The 21,935-nt window shown below is 45.5% G+C and overlaps 2 protein-coding genes across 2 annotated transcripts; both read right to left on the bottom strand.

Annotated features, from left to right (window-relative positions):
- Positions 1-808: 808 nt before the first annotated feature.
- On the bottom strand, positions 809-5,684 carry TLR4 (toll like receptor 4). The gene is made up of 3 exons (XM_042830984.1): positions 5,539-5,684; positions 4,469-4,635; positions 809-3,493 (listed from the first exon to the last, which is right to left on the bottom strand). The coding sequence occupies exons 1-3, from the start codon at positions 5,641-5,643 to the stop codon at positions 1,234-1,236; spliced, it is 2,532 nt and encodes an 843-aa protein (XP_042686918.1). The 5' UTR covers positions 5,644-5,684; the 3' UTR covers positions 809-1,233.
- Positions 5,685-11,330: 5,646 nt separating this feature from the next.
- On the bottom strand, positions 11,331-19,458 carry LOC122166909 (CMP-N-acetylneuraminate-beta-galactosamide-alpha-2,3-sialyltransferase 4-like). The gene is made up of 11 exons (XM_042831035.1): positions 19,362-19,458; positions 17,739-17,793; positions 17,203-17,283; positions 17,015-17,071; positions 16,181-16,308; positions 15,504-15,567; positions 14,604-14,699; positions 13,876-14,068; positions 13,400-13,528; positions 11,811-11,957; positions 11,331-11,438 (listed from the first exon to the last, which is right to left on the bottom strand). Exons 1-11 carry the CDS (start codon positions 19,456-19,458, stop codon positions 11,331-11,333), a joined length of 1,155 nt encoding a protein of 384 aa, XP_042686969.1.
- Between the last annotated feature and the right edge of the window lie 2,477 nt (positions 19,459-21,935).

Raw genomic sequence — 21,935 nt, 5'->3', positions numbered from 1 at the left:
TGCTTTTCCTCCATAACTCTTGATGCAAGGAACCTAGAGCTGGGCCTGTGTCCCAGCTCTACTTCCCATAGCCCACCCCATCCCCTACCCTGGGTGAGGGCCTAGTGGTGCTATGAGGTGCAGAGCTCAGGGCATATTGGTCAAGGCAGAGGTGAGGAGCACTGCACTTTGGAACCGACTGCAGCAATGCTCAACAGGTGCAAAACAAACTGTCCAGGCAAGCAAATGCAGCATCCAGCTTGGTTTTATTAAAGCTTTGTCTCGTGGGTCACAGACCTTAGAGAGGGCTGTGAGGCTTTTGTTAGTGTTATCCCAATGCACTACTGAAGAACACGGAGAGGGGACTGTGGTGCAGCTTTTTCCAGCACAAGTCCTGAAATTAGCTTTCCCTCTTTTGCAAATAATGTCTGAAGTCAATCTCACCTATTGCTGGCTCGCACAGAGATGTTGCTATCTGGTGCTTAGAAAAGTGAGATGGATCAGGCCCTTTCTTCTGAGAAAATATCAAGTCTGATTCACCCCTCAATTGCTTCTGTTTTACCTCTGTAGAACGGCATTGATTACAGAGGGATTTGCAAGTTTAAGACTAGACTAATTCAGTGATTAATCCCAACCAAAGCCTTCTGTAAATAGAGAGCAATACTCCAACAGTATTCAATATCCAACACATCAATAAATTGCTCTGCGCTATGATTCAATGGCATTAAACTTTCCCTCCTTTTAGTCATGGTAGTGATGTGGTACTTTTAGTTTTGCTAACCCAGACCTAAAGACCTAAATCTTGTTTCTTTTCCTATCATGTTTAGAGTTTAGAAGCAATAGTTCTGTACCTTCACTCTCCCCTGGAAACCCCAGGGTCCACTCAAAGTGGCAGACTGAAATCCCCCTAAGCAAACGGCCCCTGGGCCCATCCCGAGTTTCAGAGGTAAGAACAGCCCATCCATTCTCAAATCTGCTCACTGACCCCTGCGTGGATTGCTGGACCAGCTTCAGCTGACTGCTACAGACAACCACAGAGCTCAGGCATCTGCAGTTTTTCGAGCTGTTGCCACTCCTTATCTTGATAGCTGCCTGGAGGAAAGGCAATCATGAAAGTAGGTGCTTCTGTAGTGGTTTTATACTGCCTCTCTTCACTTTGTCCAATGCTGAACAGCCACAGAAGATCCAGCTTCTGCATCAAGCATCAACCAAGGCCAGGGTGGGAGACAGGACAGAAGTGATGTTTCTTTCTCTTTACATGAGTTTTATCTCCTCGTGATTCCATGTTTTGCCTTCTAGCAGGACTGACGTCAGCTGCCTCCAGAAGATATGCTTGCTTATTTCCTTGTCTTTCCACTCCAGATAAGTGTTCCTCCTCAGATATCGGGACAGTCCCAGCCTCTGCCTCAGCAAGGTCTTATCCACTTCCCCTAGTATGATCATGATGATTCCACTCTTCCCTTCAACAAGCTGCCAGGACTGAGCAATGTTAAACTCAAAGCTACACCACTTGCTTTCCAGAAAGTCAGCTGAGATGACTGCAATGACATTTCTGCTACTCAGAAAACCTTCTTGGATTATATTAGTGACAATGGGTACCCCTGGTAAAAAATCCCTGTAGTAAAGACAAAGCTGGAAGGGAGGTTTTCCTTCTTCTAAGGGTTCCACCAGCTCTTTCATCACCCATTCTTGGTCTTTGCTGGAATGGATAACAAAGGCATCATAGGTATCTCCCCTTTCTGCAGAGTGTTTACACCCACTGAGCAGCACCAATGAGTAGTATAGTTGGAAGTAGTACTTGTAAATGAGGAACAGAAATACTCCTGCAGCAAGCAACACAGTCACTGAGCACGCTACTGTGGTTGGGTTGGGATGGCAAGAGGACATATCAAAGTTTAACAGGCTCACATTCTTCACGTAGGCAGGTGTGTGGCATATCATTGAATGCTTGTTGTGCAGAAGATCCTGCTTTTCCTTGACCCATTTCAGGAAGTTCAAGTGTATGCAGGAGCATTCAAACAAGTTACGAGAAATATCCAGCAAGATCAGACTGTCAGGCAGGATTTCCAGGGCTGAGTCCGACAGGAAACTCAGCTGGTTGTTGCTGAAATCCAGAGCTGTGAGGGCTTGGAGCGGCCTGTATGCTACAGGATCAAAAGTCAGTAGCTTGTTGTTGCTGATGATTAGCTCTTTTAGTTCAGAGAGAGCACTAAATGTACTCTGGTCCACCCATACTAATTTGCAACTTGAAATATCCAGGATGCGGAGGCGTCTCACGTTTTCAAAGTGGTTGGCCAATGTATTGTTCTCAAAGGAGTTGCCTGCCATCTTGAGCACTTGCAAAGAGTTCAAGCCATGAAAGATATGATGGGATATAACATGAGTTTTGGTGTGGGAGATATCAAGGTAAATGAGTTTCTGAAGGAGTAGAAAGACAGGGTAGGTGCCATGATGAATTAACTTTGTGTGCTGAAGGTCCAAGTATAGCAGATTTCTCAGATTAGCAAAATCTCCAGTCAAACTGATGTCAGAATTGAAGCTTAGGTTCAAGTGTTTCAAATTGGGAGAGCTGGGAAATTTAGGGGAACAGCAAGTAAGGAAGGAGAGACGATTCTCACTCAAATCTACGACCTCCAGGTAAGTTAGACTCCCAAATTTTTGCTCGAAGATGTTTAGGTCTTTGCTTTTGGTAATACGAAGCACTCTCAACTCCTTAAAAAGAGAGAGCTTCTCAGCAGGCAATTCCTGAAACTTACATTTCTTCCATTCCAGATGTTTCACTTGAGAAAACACAGGAACCTCTGACAAGGTTTCAAGATTAAGGTCTACCAACCTAATAGTGGAGACATTGCCTATGCAGTCAAAAAGAGTGTCTGTGTCATTCTTAAACTCTCTGAAACACATTAAGACAAACTCCTGCATCTGTACCTGACACAGTCCGCTCAAGAGTCCATTCTGAAATGCTTTCATTTTCAGAATGTCAGTGAATTCTCCAACTATTAGTCTGTTGACCTGTAAACCAGCCAGGCCCTGAAGAGAAGAGTGCATCACATTGAGGTTCTCAAAAGAGGATCTCAGAACCAGTTCACCAAGGTGAATCTTCGCAAAGGATCCTGACTGGATGTATTTTATATTGTTCAGAGAAAGTACCAACGTGAGGTTGAGCCTGTTTGTTTCCCTCAGGGCATCAAGGTCCCCTTTGGAGATATATGTAATATTATTGGAGGAAAAGCTCAGGTGCCTGAGAGAGGTCAGGTTGGCAAAATACTTAGGAAGCTTCAGTGAAGCAATGTTGTTATGGGCCAGATTCAGCTCCTGCAGGGTATTCAAGTGTCCGATGGGTAGGTCAGGCAGAGAGGATATGCTGGTTTCCACCAACACTAGTTTTTTCAGCGATGTCAAGCCATAGAAGGCTGCAAGACCCAGGTGCTGGAGGGAATTGGCAGTTAAAATTAAGGTGGAAAGGTTATGAAGATCCACAAAAGTGTTATCTTCAATTGTATGGATGTGGCACCTGTTGAGCAGGAAAAGAGGATAAATGTGGATGAAATACTGCCCCTTTTGCCCCACGTTCACTAACACTACCGCACTACGAATGCAATGTTATCAGGCTCAGCATCACTCTGAGGTTTGGTTTGGCTTTACAGCACTGACCAGTACCCCTGAACCCAGCCCCTCAAACTACAGGTGAACTCACATTTCCCAGTAAGGGGCACCATTAATAAAACAAAAATTATTATGTAATAGCAAGAGACCTTCTCTCACCCCTTCCTCCCTCCCTAAATCTGAAACTCAATTGCAAAGCAAGAGACCTAGAGCCATGGCAAAGGCCAGAACTCATGCAGACAGAAGAAGACCTGAAATTCGAGGCCCAAATCCATTCTGCAATGAACTCATGAGCATTATAGCCAACGTGCTCTGCCACTCAGTCACTTCAGAGCTGTAATTTTCATGGGATGGAGTGAAACAATTTACCCAGAGGAACTGTTGTCTCAAGCAAATGAAAACTGTATATCAGTTCAAATCTGTTCATAGGCCTCCCCCACCTCCTCCCCCAGACGTGTGAGTAGAAAGGAAAAGAGGATACGTTGATATTTTAAAGCAATCTTTTAAAAAATTAATGCACCTTCATTTTTATTTTTTATTTTACTTGTGATTAGAAAAACAGTCCACCCAACGTGTTCCACTTCGGAGTTTTTGTAACAGCGAAAAGTCTGACATTTTTCTCGTTTAGAGGGAAGTGGAACATCTTCTTTCCTCCATCTCACATCCCATTCTACAAGATCAGACTGACAGGCTCAGCTATGGGCATTCAGTATCTGGACTGAAAGCTGTGCATCATTGCCAGGGCATGAGAGGGCAGAGAGACAGAGGGATGGAGGCAAGAGCGAAACAGGAAACAGGCAAGAGCCACGAGACTCCAAAATAAGGAACTGCTGAGACCGAGATGGTGAAGACAAACCAATAACCAGATAAAAAGGCTAATTACCTTGAAAGATCCAGAAGCTGTAATTCAGGTACTGACGAAAAATAATTTGAGCTCAGCGATTTCAGATTGTTGAAACTGAGGTCCAAGTCTAGCGTGGTGTTTGGGATTTCAGCAGGAACTCCAGAGATGTTCTGTCCTGTGCATCTGAAAGCTTTGCTGGGGATGACCTGTGGCAGATCTCAGTCAGCACCAAATGTCAGAAATCATACAGCTATACTGGAAAGCAGAACCTTGTAGCTCATTTCTAAATGAGCTGCCCTGAGCTTCAGGAAATAAGCTCATACATCTGAGCACCTGTCCTGTTTCTAATAGGATCAATCCTACTCCCCAGTGAGAGCTGCATTTATTGTTGATTGAACAGGACGGTGTTCCCTTGGGCTAAAGGTGACCCAGCAGCAACCTCTGAGAGAGCAAAACAAGCACACAGGGATGTGTGCTGTGCCCAGGACCAACTCTCAGCTGGGTGACACTGCAGACAAGCCGGCAGAGAGAACAGAAATTTCTGAAAGTCGTAAGTAAAGTTTGTAACTGATTGGTGCCTGTTTGGGGTTTGGGGTAGTGGTGAAGTCAGTGTACAGTGTGAATCAGGCAAAAATGGCATGATTTGCAGATGTTTTAGGCAGGGCTTGGATCTCTTCCTGAAGGGAATAGAACCATAGAATAGTTTGAGTTGGAAGGGACACTTAAAGGCCATCTGGTCCCACTCCCTGCAATGAACAGGGAGACCCACAGTTCCAACAGTGCTCAGAGCCCCAACAGCCCGACCTTGACTGTCTGCAGGGATAGGGCAGCACAACCTCTCTGTGCAACCTGTGCCAGTACCTCACCGTCCTTATGGCAATATAAGCTAACAATAAGGAACGGTTAAAGCTGCTTGTTCTGGTTCTCAGGTGCTTCTGAGACCAGTGTTTACTTCGAATATTTCAATTGCCTTGGTAACAGCCTTGGAAGAAAGAAGAGCTTTCCTGGGGAAACCAACACACGACAGTTTTGATGCGCAAACGTCAAGCAGAAGAGAAAGTTACACGGGAGAAGCGAAAGGATTTTGTGCTGGTTCAGAGATCACATACCTCCAGGCAGGGACTGGGGATGCATCCTGACAGCAGGGACAGCACGAGCAGCAGCCGCAGCAGCACCCTGAGCGTCTGTGCAATGGGAGCCACTCTGCTGGGCATCTCTGGGAGAAAGCACCATGGGTGGCAGTCAGGGATGTGGAGCAGAGGATCCCTCCCCCAAGCACTGCATGCTTCATCACTGCACGTCACTGCGGGCTGCACAGGGCAGGAAGGGAAGTGAAAGCGGTTGCTGCCCAGTTTCTAGACATGCTTGCACTGAATTGCTCTTCTAGCAGTGCTGTGCATTAAAAAAAAAAAAAAAAAAAAAAAAAAAAAAAGGACAAAAGGAAATAATGAAATGCACTGTGTTGTACCAGTGTGATGTCTCTTGATTGCCTCAGATTAATCAGGCTACATTAGTGAAAAAAGGCAAACTTTTTGTGAAACTCTGAGCCCTGTTTCCAGAAGACCAGATTTCACAGCCATAACAAGGACACAGCACTGCCCCAGGACCGGGATGCCCATGGCTGGCTGGGCTCTGTATTCAAAGCCTTGCTACAAAATTGAGTTTGTTGAGCGCTGTCTCAGTGCCATCCTTAACTCAAAGCACAGACACAGCTATTGTTTCTGGAGGAGACGTTTGTAGTATTAATTTAATTCAGCTGTGAGCTTTCTAACAAAGCTCCTTGCCTTCATTTACCTTGATAAATGGTAGTGCTTTATTGTATCTACTCGTGTGTTTCTGTAGATAACTGAGTGTTGTTACTGAGGATGTAGCTGTAGGGTTGGTGGATATTACTGACACAGGCAAGAATGGGAAATGAGGGCAGGATATGAGTCTAGAAGTAGATAGAATAGGGAGTGGCTAATCGTGAAACTGTGAAAGTTGATAGTAAATAACATAAGCTGCTACACCAGGTGAGCAGCAATACACTTATAAAGATAACATCTCAAGGAGAGGGGATGGACATGGGACATCTTTGGCAAGGTCAGCAGAGCGCCACTGAGGGATGAGGAAATCCTAAAATAACTGATGATCCCTGTGATAAAAAACACAGGCAGCACAATGGGAGCTAAATGGGACACCCTGATATGCAGCCAGATAGAGCCCGTTAAGCCAGCAGACAAAAAGTTTGTTGAAATTGGGCAAGTTCAACAAAATCCCTGTTCTGAAAAGCCTCTTGTGATTGCAGGTATTTCCTTTTGCAGATGGAATCAAAAGTGAATGGAAACAATCGCTGACTGCTTCTGTGCCTGGATTAAGGAAATTGGCAGGGCATCATGAGTCTGCAGGGAGGACAAATGAGTGTGTCTTTTAGTATTCAATATGCAGAATGAAGCAATCCACTTTTAATTTTTATCTAAAGCCGAGATGAGCCTGAAGTATGCTCCAGACATTAACATTTCAATGGAGACTCACTGAAGACGTTGGAGAGTTTGGGAGCATCACAAAATCCATCCAGCAGCCACGCTTAGGGGTCAAGTGGAAAGCAGGATGTGAAGGACATGCAAGAAATGAGCCACTCCTGTCACAGGGGACAGTTTCACAATGCATACCATCAATGGTTCAAGAGCAAACTGTACAGAAATTGCAAGGAATGGGCACAAGCAGGAAACGCACCAGCTAGCAAATCAAACCCAGCCACCAGTTTAGAAAGTCAGTGCCAGTTAACTTCACATTCTTCAGCTTGCATACAACGTGCAATGACTGTAGAAAGCATAATGCCTCTGTAATTTCCTCTTTCAGCTCACAAGAAACAAAAGTATTATTTTGAATCCTTTAAAGTGACAAGAATAACATCTAAAATAAAACACGACTCACTGCACTGGCAATTTTCTGGTAGGATCATCAAAGATCTCTTAGGAAGGAGGTGTTAACGGAAAATCCAGTGTTTCTAAAAACACTTGCCAGGGTAAACTCTGTTCCCCTGATTATTATAATATCTGTAACGCAGCAGCACACGGCATACGTGCAATCTCTGTCATCTGAGGGAAGATATTACCCAGCACAAGATGGCCACAACCAGCAAAACACATTGCACACTGTTAGACAGTTACTGAGTCACTGAGGTTCAGCTGAGGCATGGTCCCTCCTTATGCACAGCAACTGAGTCATCTGCCTGCAACGGAAGGCTGGCTGAATGGATAGAAAAAGCAAAAGGAAACATCTCAAATCCAAAATGTTGAATTTCACTGGCTATTTGCTTGGAAAAGAAAACAAATCAACAACAATTTATCTAAATCACGATGAAAAATAAAAAAGAAATCCAAAAATGGCTCTATAAGATCCTCTTGCTGAGAATATCTTGCTTCCTGGAAACGGTGAGTCAGTGCCTCCTGCAGCCAGCCCTGGGCAGCCATGGGTAAAGGCAGCACGGAGCTGTGCCCTGTGCCAAGGCTGGAGAAGGGGCTGAGGAGGGGTGTTACTGAAAGGGTCCTCACAGCTTGGGTGCCTGCAGCTTGGGATGCTTTCCCACGTGGAATGGGTGCGATGGAAGTTCAGCCTGAAAGACCTCTTACCTTTGCTTCTGCATCTTGTGCCTCTGAAGAACTACGTTCACACTGAGAGAAAATCTGCTTTTAGTTTGGGGGTTTAGAAAAATTGGCCTCTCTCCATCTGAGCAATGATTGATTCCAGTTACAGGTGATTTAACTGCTGGGATCAAAGCAAGGGGCATCAGTGGTGCAGACTGCGTGCCTGTAGGTGTCAGGTAAGGACGTGAAGGTGGGATCAAAGATGGTCTGCATGTGCTGTATGGCACAGACCAAGCCAACTGCAAATGGGGCCACCCAAAACAAAGCATGATCCAGTAGAGCTAAGGTCTTTACTACTGGGAAGAGGACAGGTCTGGGTGTACAAAGAGGAAAGATACAAAACCAAAAACTACTGTCCAACTTAGTTTGATTGAAAGCAGCTGAGCCTACATTGAAGTAGGTAATGTGTGTCATCAGATGGGCTATTCCCCAAAGCCAAGGTCATATGAATACCCCAGATCTATTCAAAAGCTATTAGGGAAGAACTGTGTCAGGTAACCAGGGACAAATATACGACTAAAGGAAGTGATTAATCAGTGTCAAGGCAGTCACTATCTGTGGCAGGTACTCCATATGGACTATGTCAGGTCATTTAGGAGCCCTACATTTTACATAAGTCAATGTTCAGTTGAAATGGTTGGAAGGATTTCACACAGATGGTGGAGGCATGCAGACTCACCTGCCAAGTGCTGCCAGGCAGCCATGACAGAGGCTGGGAGCTCCCCTGCTCCTTAAGGACGGGCAGGCAGGCACCTCAAAGCCCAGCAGCTCCCAGCCCTTCTGCTGTGGTCACCCCTCGACTGCAGAGCTGGGGACTCGCTGTCACTGTCCATACAGGGCTGTTTGCAATGCCTGGCATGAATGCACTGTGCTGGGAGGGAGTGCAGGTGCCCTCCTGCAGCCCTGAGAAGGATGCTAGCTTTTGCTACTTGAGTAATAATAGGACTCATTTTCCTTTTCTTTCCCCCTCCATTACATCCTTATGGTACCTGGTAGCCTCATTCACATATGTTCTGTATTACCATGGCTCTGATTTATCCTACTTATTCCACCTCCTTTCCCTCAGTTCTCTTGATAATAACAAGCAAGCTGTAGGGCAGGGATCTATATAGACTACCAGGCATGGAGGACTGCAGCTCTCAGCTTTGATGACTGTGACGAGCGCTAAGACTCCTGAGCCTGGTGTTTATGGTTTTGCTCCCATGACTTGTCACTACACAACAGGAAAATGTTGCAATGACTGCAGCATAAAGTGCAAACGCAGCTCCTACGAAGCACTGTGAGGTTCTTGTGTGTGTTACCTAGAGAGAAAACGTAGCCATCTCCTGGGGTTGGCTGGTAGCACGCTTTATACGCCAGCTTTTAGACACTCAAACTTCTACGCCCTTTTACCAAGAGAAGAACACAGAGTGGCAATTTTCCATATAGTTGAGAGCCCACTGCCACTGCATACAGAGCAGTAACTTCTGGAACAGTTTGAGCCAGAGCCAAATGCATATCTGTAAACATTCAGGAACATCATATTTTTGGAACCCAGCAGAATCTGTGTGGTTATTGTGTGCTAGGTAGAGAGTAAAGATTTATTTGTTTTCAGAACATAACCCGAAGCCAATGTTTAGACAGTAAAGAGAAACTTATTGAAACAGCTTTTTTTTTCTCCCAAGCTCAGTTCCGTTCTGTTTGCATGTGCAAGATTAGCTCATCCCCTTTTAGCCTTCAAGTGCCTTTTCTCACACTGAGCTGCAGTGAGGCCTCGGTTCTTCCACAAGGCAAGGCAGCTCTGGGAGATATTTGTCAGCATTTCTTTGGCCATAATTGCATGCAGGTCCAGGGCAAAACCATTTCAGCTTTAGAGGAGGAACCGGTCTGAGCAAAAGGAAAAAGCAGCCAGAGCAACATGAAGGGAATCAACTCTTCATGAGATCATGAGAAGGTGTTAGAGAAAGCCTTCAGGAAAGAGGGCTGAGACACTGGAAGTTACCCAGGAATTGAATGGCATGGAAAGTACCCTGAAAGCCTGACCACAGCAGAGAGGGGAAGGAAGGAAGTGGGAGGGAAAACAGAAGCTTTGCCTGATGTAGGAAGTGTCAGCAGTTATATGGGTAGTGTAGTAATGCTGAAAACTCAGCATAAGACACATGCAGCCTGATACAAATTAAGCCAATTCCGCCCTTAGAGCTTATTCTTAAAAGCTGTGCAGGAGAAGCTGCCTTTCAATGTGGACCTGGCTGAAATGGCTGCAACAAAGGGGTTATACCAGTATCACCATCAGCTCAACTTCACGCTGTAGGCTGTTTCTCCAAGTAACATTCTGGGGAGTCACCACCTGAGGTGAATCCCTGATGATAAAAGGTCAGGAAGAAAGCAGTAAAGAAAGGACGATATGGTGTAGCATCGTCCTGGAAGAAAGCTGTAATGAGAAGATGTGGCCACAGAGGTAGGATGTGGATACGAGCCAGCTGCAGATAGGTGCAGCTTTTAATGAGGTTTCTTACATGTGGAAGATCTTCAGCACACAAAGCAGACCTGGCAGGGTGGCTCTATTCTCTGAATGATCAGCAGGAGGCACGCAAAGCTCTGAGCAGTGTGCTGGGAGGAAGATAAAGGGGGCTACATGGGTCCACAAACCCGTAACATCTCAGGGGGGATTTTAAGGTAACTAAGGTAACTTACCTGTCCCTATGAGGAATCCCCCTCCCACAAGACAGTGCCAACTCCTTGAAAACAGAAGTGCATTTATTCTCTAACAGAACAATAAAAGAAACAATTTTTTTGGTGTTTACTGCAGACATTAACATTTCCCAACAATTAGTGAGACACTAAAACTCTCTGTTTTCAACCTAGTCCTTTTCCAAAGCGATGGGTGTAACTTTATTCTCCACTTTGTGCATGAAGGAATCTGAAATCTCAGGGTAAGCACTGCACCTTCGCTCCTGAGTTTCTCAGGGCCTGCAGACCAGCTTGGCATCTAAGTCTTGTGCTTTTCACAAACAGCTCAGTGAGTACAGGATGGCTGATCACAAAGCAGGAGGAGATTACCCAAGGAAGAAGTGTTGTGCAACACTCCTCATCCTCCACTATTGCAGGCAGTGGTGGAAGCTAGAGGCAAATGAAGGATGAAGAAAGTGCTCTGAATCTCAGGGTTTAACCTCCCATCCTACCTGGGAAAGAATGTACTATGACATGCTCAAAACAACCTGGAACAAGAATGGAACAAGGGCAAAGCCCAACTGAGGTGTCTGGATGGGGATAGCAACCAGCATGGCCTCCTCTCAGTCGTTCTGGGTCTGGAAGGTATGGCTGGTTAAGTCAGCAATCACTCCCCACTCAATCATTTTCAGAAGCCAGTTCCTCTCAGCTGTGAGATTATGCTGAAAGAGCTGCAGGGATGAGAGAGCCAAAGTTACAGGTTAATCCTTACAATGCCTCTCATTCTCCCTGAAATGCACTGATCCTGCCTGACCCAACTTGCAGCCCCACTGCACAGGACACTAGTCAGCAAACTAGGACAGATGAAAGGCACCATGAGGGAGCCAGCATCTGTTTTCAAGCAGTTTTGGGAAGAAAACGTACCCCAGCACTTACAGAGGAGTTGGTCTAGATGAAGATCCCTTCCAACTCTAAGGATTCTACGATTCTAATTTCCATAACATTGGTGATAACTAACAAAGCTCACAGCTCCTTTAGCCCAGCTTTTTCCAGTGGGTTCCCCTATGGAGAACACCTTAGATTGAAGAGAAAGCATTTTCTACCTCATTTTTCCGTGAGAGACCAGTATTGTAATAATGTATTGGTGTAGTAGTGTCATGGTTGCCAGGGTAACCAAAGCCTGCAATGTTGACCTCTTGGCACAGATGGAGGGCTAAGTTCAAAGCAATGATTCCCGTGGTGGCATATCTCTGGGAAGGGAAAAGAGAGAACATCTGTTTAGCATTTCAAACTCATACTTTTACAAAACTGACATCAGCAACACCTTTGCAGCTGGGACCAGTAGCTTCCTTCACACTCCACGCAGGAAAAAAATACATAAATAAAACAGAACAGGTGCCTGGATAGCACTCCCAGAACTCAAACAAGGAGCATCATACGAGGAGATGCTGCAGAAGATGGGGACTCAGGAGTGTACAGCCTCTGAGGTTACAAAACGTAGAGCTCCATGGAAATGAAAAAGCTTTTGGATGGAAGCACGCTTTTTAAGAAGACCACATCTATAATTAAGCCTGCACTAAGTCCCCACATCTCTTTCATTTCTGTGTGCCACTTTGTGTGTGTTCCCTGCTGGGGGCCTTCGTGTGAAACCTCACTTCTCATCCATGCATTAAATTCCTGTCACTGGCCTATGTGTCACAAAACTTCCCTCTGCTCACATAAAACTAACATGGCCATGTACCAGCTGAGACCTTGCCTTAACAATCTTGTGATGGTGCAGAACAGCCACCAAACTGTGAGTGGCTGAGCCGGTCCCTCAAGCTTAGCTGAGCACTTAGCACTCCTCCTCTGGATTTCTCCACTTCACACTTTCCAAGCAGTTTAGCAGGGAAATGTACTTTTTTCACAGCACTGCTTCAGCAGTCAAGAGACTTGGCACCTAATTGCAGCCCCAGCCAAGTTAGTGCATGACCTTGGACAAGGTTATTTCACCACACCAGGCCTTCAAGCTTCTCCTGCTTTTGTTGCAGATTATAAACATCCTGGTGGTGCCCAGCAGGCTTAAAGTTAATTAAAGATTGCACAGCACCATCACAAAGATCGTCGGGACTGAAGACAAAGTAGATTCATTAATGAAGTAATCCTCCATTGTGCAGTGAAGGGGAAATTTGCATTCCCAAAGTAGTGGGCATAACAGCCAGCCTCAGGCCAGAGATCTGCAAGACCTGAATGTTTTAAGGAATGCCGACCAAAATTCCTCTCAATATGCTAGCTAATTATCAGTAATGGTCTAGAGACAGGAAAATCACAGGAACATGTATGAAAGAGCTTTATGACAAAGCTGCTAATCACTAGAGAAGCAGGTGTTTTGAGGTCTAGAATTACGGCCAGAAACTCAACTCTGAAAAGTTACTTGAATTCAAAGTGGCAAAGGATTACAGGGCAGCCTGGAATTAGAGTAACACTGCTGTTGTGACAAGCAGGAAAAGTGTTCTTTTCTTTGAAGAAACAGGGCTCAAAACCCATAACACCATCCTGAAGTAAAAGATGGATACACATTTACTAGGGAAATGGACCGGCTGATCTAACGAATATGTTTTCCTTCCCCTTATGTGGCACTGAAGCACTGAGATATTAGGCAAGACAACAAACACTGATAGTCATCTGTTTGCTCTCCAGCACAATCTCATACCCTACTTGATGCATTCAGCTGCAGCAGCTTGAATGTTGCCTCATAGGTGACATATGGATTGAGAATACGTAGCTGAGAGATGTTCCAGTTCCACTCCTGGGGAGGCTGGCGCCAAAATCCCTCCTTTGTCTGTAGGAGAAAGGCAGAGAGGTACTGAAAACGTGTCCATTATCACCAAACCCTGCCAGGATAAAGAAGCCTGAGTTAATTGTGGCCTGTTGCCCTGGCTGGATGCTCAGAAGGACTGAGAGTTTGGAGGAATAAAGCATCTCCTGGTCTTTTCCACTCGTTCTCATGCACCCATCTGCAATCTAGGTGTGACTGGGTCTAATTGGTGACAAATAAGGTCTCAGGTGTGCCTTGTGTGAGTGCCTTGTGTGGCTCATTAAATATTTGAAAGACATGATTATGAGAGCTATTGAGTATGTGACTACAAATAACCTGGTTTCAACCATCCATCATTAAAGACACCTCACCTTGTTCTTTGTTTTCAGCAATACTTCCCTCAGCCATAAAAAATCCAAAGGCTTGAATGGGACAAACACCATCAGTGTATTGTTGTCACTGTTTTCCAGAGGGTTGGGCAGAGCTGATTCAGGGAAGAAGAGACGAATGCTGGTTCTTTCTCCCACATCCTTCTTGTACTCTTTTACTGGAGCATCATTTAATCTGAGAATCAAAGCCAGAAGGGCTGGATCTGTATCATTTCAGTATTACCTGTTCCCAACTGTAGAGAGTTGCTGTCAGATGCAAGACTGACTACGTGAACTCACATGAGGAGTCCACTCACAGCCTAGTTCCACAGTATGGACCACCTCATGAGATATCCCAGTAGTTCCTCCTTTGCAATAAAAAGGCAGATGATAGTGGCAGGCAACCACTATTTTTCAGAGAGGGACATAAAGCACACAAAATGATTTGCTTAAGTCAGAGCAAAGCTGAATGTGAGGTTGCAGTGCAAAGATTCCCTGCCACTCCACTGAACTGGGGATAGCTATCCAGTCCCAGGTACAACATTTGTGAATGAGGAGTACAGTTTGTAGCTTCTGCAATGCCTGTGCCTGACTACAAACTGCAAGAAAGTTATGTGATTACCTGGGTAGCTAGATCTTAGATGCTATATTTTCCAAACAAGAACATCACATACACATTATCATTCTTCAGTCTCTGATTAATCATTAATATTTTAGTAATGATTTAGTACCTTATGATAACATGATGAGAGTCAATCATTTTCCCAAAGTGCTGCCCATGGACAGAGTAGCCATTGCCAACCACAATGCACCTTTGGCACCATAAACTGGCAAAATAATAGACAGCAAGAGATAAAGTTCTCTGACAAATTTCTCCACCAGGTTAGTTCAGCATCCCCTGAGAGTCAAACTAGAGGAGAGAAGCCTTGACTAGTACGACTCTGGATTCTTCCTAGCCAGATGGTGTTTGTCTTGGAAAGTACAGTGGAATGTGCTTACACATTCACAAAGGCAATGAGATATCATCAACATGCTAGAGGTGGGACCCCTAGTTGGCTGGAGTGAACAAAGCACTGAGGAAATAGAAAGTCAAGTGTGGATACCCAGCAGAGCAGTAATTATATGGGCAGACCTCTGCTGGAGGCACGGAGTGTATCAGGGAGAGGAAGGTCACAAAAAGGGTCTAAATAAAAGTGCTTGTAAGCATCTGCTGCAGACAGAACACTTCAGTTCCTGCTCCCCCTGAATGTGGGCAGGTGCACCTGAGGGATTCACCCAACTCCCAGCCTGTCATGCTTGGAATGGAGTTAGCAAGAGAAAATAGGTGGGACAGGGCAACACAGAGAAAAGAACTCAGGGTATGACAGAAGTTAAAGGGAGGGAGCTATGAGCTAGCAGCTTAAGTTCATCAGTATGAGAGCTGCTTGAAAGGGTACATTTAAAAGGGACAGAAAGAGAAACCTACTGAGAGAGGAGATGAAGAGTGGCAGGAATAAGAGGCAGAAAGACTGTGAAGTTAAACACCAAGAGAGAGAACTTCCAATAGCTGCAGAGACCATGACTCTCAATGTAGCTATCACTTCCCTGACAAACGTGTCCCCCAGCTTCAATCTCCAGCCCAGACTTCATACCGGCCAAAGGATCCAGGCAAATCCTGCTCTGGAAGAAGCTGCAATGTGCTAAAAGCAGAGAGAACTAGAAGACAAAAAGTTGAAGAATCATCTTCAGGGAAAAATTGTGACCCCCCGCCCCGACTACCAATAGACTAACCTCCTCTTTCTTCTGCTCTAAAGAGACAGGTTTCATCCCTATATACAATCCCAGGACAATTTACATGGGACAGCCTGTTCAAACACCACTCTTGCAACCTTCACTTACCCAACACTGTCCAAACTAGGCATTTTTTCCACATGAAAGGCATGCACTTTTCAGTGCTACTGAAGCTAGTATGTAGTACCTTGCATGGGAAAAGCCAACAGGTACCAACTCACCCAATATCTTCTCTCTATTAGCATTTGATAACTTCTGCAATGCCTCCTGCTCCATCCACAATAACATTTGTCAGCCTTCCCCTTTCCATCTCTCCTGGCACAGCTACAGCCAGGAGTTAAAGCACTGTCCCCATTTCTCTAAGACCACTATTTCTTAAATGCAACCCCATCCAGTCAGTCCAGATTTCCCTTGGTGTGTTTCTCAGCTGTATTTCCATCTCCCCTGCAGCACTGCAGGCTGCTCCATGTGTAAGAGGCTCTCCAGCTCCACTGAGTCCACACAGTGATGCAACACCAAGGACAGAGTATTTCAATACCTGATCTGTGCAGCCCAAAAGGAAGTTTGTGGAGCCACAGAACTTTTTCAAGCTCCTGTTTAAAAGGCCTGTCCAGGAGTGAGTATATGGATTTGCTGGTCAGGAAAGGCTCCCAGTGAGATTTAAACCTAATGAGAGATACAGACAGACAGCAGTTTATGGACAAGTAGAGCTGTCAAAGCAGTATCAGACACAGGACTGGTACAGCTGAAGCAGGCTGAATAATGAAGAGCTTTGGAAATCTACCAAGCTATCCTGAAGTACTTCCCAGAACTGCCCCACATTTTTAAAATCTACCACTGTTTCTATGTCATCTTTCAGGCAGCAGTGACAGCAAAAATCTCATTTCCCCTCCAGTTCTGCCCCACCTCCCAGTTCCTCTCCCTTCTCAGTCATTCCTCTCTCTGTACAGGTTCAGGGAATGCCTACTTGTTGTTTCATTGTTTATTTACAAGAGGTGAGAAGGGGAGAATTTCATTTAGGTTTCCAATTTCATTTATTCATTCACTTCATGACAAAACTCATAACACCCACAACAAACTCTTACAACACTCATGACAAAGCCTGACTGCACACAACCATTTCAGTTGCACATCTCTTTCTCTTTGCTTGCCCTTTGGAGGACATTCTGCACACACATCTGCATTGCATCTTCCTGCTGGTCTTTTGACTCACTTGTTATGGTGCCAAGATGCAACTGTGCAAGAGTCAGCTCTGTTTCCCTTTCTGCATATCTGCCCATAAACCCCAACTGTTTCCACCAAACAGTAGCCACTCAAACACTGACTCATCATCTCACAGTAATTCGCCAAGCAAATGAGACAGCTCACAAACCTTTTAAGAAAAGGCTTTCTCCACACAAAGCGTCTTCGGCAAGCACCAACGTGCCTCCTGCAAAAGAAACAAGGTTCTTATTAGCTCTTCCTGAAGGCTCTCAAGCCTTAGACCATGGCCTGAGGATCAGGGACAGTTCAGGAGGCCTCCTAAAGGTGTCTACAAAAGGAGGGTTTTGAGCTCCTGACCATGTTGTTCTGTCTCCCAGCTCCTGACCACTGGTGTCCATGAACAGGTCCCCTCCAAAGACCATGTAAAGGGTTCCATTTCTATTCAACAGAAACACAGATTAATTTAGATGAAAAAAAAAAAGATCACTGGAGAGGTAATACCAAAGTTAGGTCAAGCTGCTTAGAGCCTTGAGGTTGAATTTTAGAACATCATTAGCGAGCATTGCTCTTTCCTCCATATAGAGGCAGACAAAGAACACCATGAGGCATCCACAAGACACCCTGCCAGTGACCATGAACACCAGGGAATCTCTGTGCTCTAGCTATGACATCTCCAGGCTCACTAATGCTGTTTTATCCTGCTCTCCAGCCACTGCCAGGCAGAACACAGTCCTCCAAGTCCCCAACAACTCAGACCTTAATGGGGAATTGCTTCTCATCCAGGTTTTACCCTGGGAGGAGAGGATAAATCTGCTTCCCAGCATACTGAATTGTGCCCCACCACAGACCACAAGTAGCACCAAAGTCAGAAAATGAAAGGAGAGGTAACTTACTCAGTATGCCCGCCAAGTGTGTTCGTCACATTGTACAGGCTCTTCACACACAGACCTGCAGAAGGCAATGAAACCTGGCTTGCTCTGAATGCCCTGCTCCACATGCATGAATTTTGGACTGTGGATGCAGCAGGGAAAGGCTCCTCCATCATTTGCACCCTTCTGTTGATGTGACACAAAGCACAAAATGGGCAAGAATGAACACCACAGACACTGCTCTGAGACCTGGGGAATGGGTAGGATTTCCCCATGATCCCTGTGGGTCTCTGATGTGGGAAAGGCTCTGGGGTCTGACCCTTCTCCTAGCCCATTGTTGTGCCCAGCTCTTGCAGGCTTCACAAAGGTGCTGCTGTGCTCATGCTGGCACACAAGGATAAGGATTTTTCAGCATTTGCTTTTTCTTTTTTTCTTTTCACCATTAGTAAAGAATCCACTCTGATCGTAGATAAAAGACATTTAATTTTACTTTCCTCAGCACTTCCCATATTGTACCACAAAACTGTCATTATATCACTGTGCACTGTGATAGCTCTTTCCTTTTTATGAAAATGACAATGGTCTCATCTTGGTCATTAAGCAGCAGTGATTTTTTTTTTCAGTGACAAACAACTGGCCTCCCAACGATGGCATGAAATTAGAATTAGTTTTCCTTCTTCTGGAAGGAGAACACAAGCAGTGACATACACTCAATATAGACACTGCAACATGGTCTCTCCCAGACTCCCTACACTCACCACACAGAGACTTTCATCAGCCAGTTATTTCTGCACTGCTACACGCATACACACAACGCAGGTAAACACCCACTACTGGACCATGATCTTGCTAAGATCACAGCAGCATTTATCAAAAGGTGACTGCCAGACCTTCCCCTCACCCCAGGAATTCAGTCTGAGTATCACAGAAGCACATTAACCTTGCCCCAGCCTCCACAGCCCTGTGCACACATAGCATACAGGAGGCAGGCCTTGTACTGGAGTTTTAAATATTTATAAATATTAATGTAGGGGAGAATTCACTGAGTCAACACCTGGTTGTACTAGTGCAAAACAACAGAGGAACTTTCATACTTGGGGAAAAAAGTTCACCTTTCAGATGCTTTTCTGCTCTCTCCCCTCCCCTGAGACATCCAGAATGACTCAGTTTTCCAAAATTCTCCCAAAGCTCATGCCTCTCTTGGAGACAAGTGACAAATGTGAGTGCAAGGCCCACGCACAAGAGAGCAGAGCTGCTGCACACAGAGCTGCACATGGTGGGTCCAATTTGCAGGACGGGGCGCAGCATTTGGGAGCACAGCTGACAGATGTACATGAAGTGAAAGGGAGACACTATGACTGTGCCCATGTCCCTGTTGCTGATCCCTATGCCTTGGAATTTAAGTTCACAGATCTTCATCTCAGCCTGTGGTGATACCCACGGCTGTGTGGGGGGGATTTATGGAATGATGTCCTTTCCCTCCCTCCCTTATGTCACACCCACGATTGGAGTCTCTCCAGCGAGGATATGCATGAGGAGCATCTCACTCCATACAGCCCCAACCCAGCAAGGCCATGGGGTTGAGAGACACAGCAATGAGTGCTGGTGGAAAACAGCAGGGCTTAGCACGTGTTGAGGTTTTCTTACCCACACAGAGCAAGAACAGCAGCTTTTTGCACTGGAAGAGGACAAGGAAGAGTCTTCTGACTACAGCTATGGCATTCATGCTTGCCTTCATGAACATCCTGCAAAACAGCAGATGACATCAGTCAAACAAGACTAATGAGCTTTCATTTAGCAGTACTTTTGCACAGGTAGGCAGGCTGTGTGCTTGTCTCACAAGCCTAGATTTCCCAATGCTATGCCTCTGTTCACATAGCATAGGTACCCCCATGCTCTGTCCGGTGACCCACAAGACCCACATCACATTGATCAGGATCAGTGCAGCTCCCACCGCCTGCACAGGGCCTGGCATCACAGCTGTGTGTCCAGTGAGGACTGGAAGCACCTCACCACCATCCCAAGGATGTTTCAGCCTCAAGCACCACAGTTTGTTCCACTGACAAAAAAAGAGAGTCCACAAAGTGCCGCTTTGACTGCCATTAAAGTCCTGTGATCGATCCTCCTAAGCTGTGGAGTTTGCAGTGTTTAGATGTACGAGTCTGAATGACAGCCTTAATTGTATAGGGACAGCAGCACAGTTCACATAGACAATTACCGACTCAGGCTGATGAAAAACAAGAATAATACACTTCTGTCTTGGAGGGATGGTGCAGAAAGTGAGTGCTGAGCTTCCTCATCTGGTGACCATCAAATTATCCTCAACGAGATGGATACAAATCTCAGCTGGGCAGCAGAGAAGTACTTGGGGATGTTCTCAGCCCATCCTCTTTCCCCCATTCTATGGCTTGGAAGGAGACCTTTGTAAGGCTGATTAATCCATCCAAGCAGACCCTTCTGCAGGTTGCCAGCTAGCTGGTGCAAGGCTGCCCTCCAAATTCCAGGGTTGGCAGCTGCTGCTCCCCTACAACACATCAAGGATGTTCTGTGGTCCTCCTTGACGTGGGCAGCATCTGCAGAGCATCAGGGCTGGCCTTAAATGGGAAGCCCCAGCAGCACGCTGTGCTGAGACAGCAAGGTGTTTTTCTGGGTGGATGTACTTTCAGGGAAGGGAACTGGGAGGGTTTCCCATAAAGATATTAAGACAGGGACGTAGAGAGAGCCAGCTCATCTGCTCTGGCTGCAGACCTGCTACAGATAAGGGAGTGGGTTGAATGCATGCCCTTCACAGGCTGCTGCTTACAAAGTCTAAGGAAAGCAAGAGGTCTCTTACCCCACTTCCCTACAGGCTCACATTGTGCTCTGAGTTATACAGATGGTAGACTTTTCTCCTATTCACACAATCTTAAGGACTAAGAAACAACTTTGTATGTGTATCCCTCTCGTACATCCCTAGAGTTAATACCAGCCTGGTACATGTAGGCATTTCTTGCTGCTTTCTTCTGCTGTAATTTCCCCAAGGCTTGTAAAGGAGGGCCAGCATGTACAAGAAATCCCATAATGAATTGCAGAAACCACCAGGGATTAATGTAACCCTTCCCTTTTAAGTGAAGGAAAGAGGCACGGCCAAGGCAGGTATGACAGTGAAAGAAGATCCCCTTTCCCCTTCATTCTCCCAACAGAATTACTGAAACCAAGCCACACATCTGCCCTGCAGACAGAGCAGGAGCTGTAGGAGGTCGAGCAGTTTGAGGACAGCTCTCATTGCCTGACAGAAACTCAGCACTAGTCAGTGCAGCCAGGCTTCCACCTCTGCCTCCTTCCTTGCATTGAACAAAGCAATCCCCACAGCTGGTGTGAGTACATGCACTTGTTTGTGCAAGATGCCTCCTGCCTGCCAAGGGGCTTCATTTGCCCATTTCTACTTCTCTCAAGCTTTTCAGGTTTCTTTTCACAGAGCTGCTTTATTTTTCTGTATGATGTTCTTTTTCCTCCCTTCCATTCTAATTAAGGTGTTTGTCTCCACAGCAGGAAATATAAACTGCAGCAGACGATCTCGATTATGTATTTTAGAGGAAGAAAAAAAATATTTAGAAAAGCTATTCACTTCAGATACGCACAGAAACAATCACTAACCACGTCCCCAGAAACCAGGAGAAACAAGGAGGAAAAAAAGAAAAGGAGAGATGCTAATAAAAAACTATTAAAAAAATATGATGAAATCTTTAATTCCGTGCCTAGGAATGAAAGGTCAGGTTTTTGGTAAAGGAAAAACAGCCGTTCCCGTTAGCAAAAGCAGGAGCTTGTCCTTAAGGTGCTCCAAGAGTGGAGGAGCTGCTGGATTCTTTTGAAAACTTGCTGCTCAGTGTTAACGCTGCTAAGCCTGAAAACCTCCTTTTGTCTAAGGAAAGAGCTGAGCGCTGCTGAAAATGCCGCCCGGATTATGTGTGCTGATTGAACCACTGTCCCACGATCTGAAGGGGAAGGAACCAATTTACACCGCCTGCCTCAGTTTCTCCGTTTGCAAAGTGGAGATGATCACAATTCCCTACCTCTAAAAGAGGCTACAAACCTGAAATCGTTGGCACAGAGCAGCTACAATGAGTCACTGCAGCAGGCCAAGAATAACGCAAAAATACCTAAAGAGACAAGGCATTTTCTATTCTTCAGAGAGCAATTGATTAGTTGAGCTATACTGGGATTTTTGCCCATCAGAGATTG

Source organism: Centrocercus urophasianus, unplaced genomic scaffold, assembly GCF_019232065.1.
Source record: "Centrocercus urophasianus isolate 14NV4802_14NV808 unplaced genomic scaffold, USGS_Curo_1.0 seq_34, whole genome shotgun sequence".
Classification (NCBI taxonomy): Eukaryota; Metazoa; Chordata; class Aves; order Galliformes; family Phasianidae; genus Centrocercus; species Centrocercus urophasianus.
The sequence above is the reverse complement of the archived record's forward strand: the minus strand, read 5'-3'. Positions and strand labels throughout refer to the sequence as shown.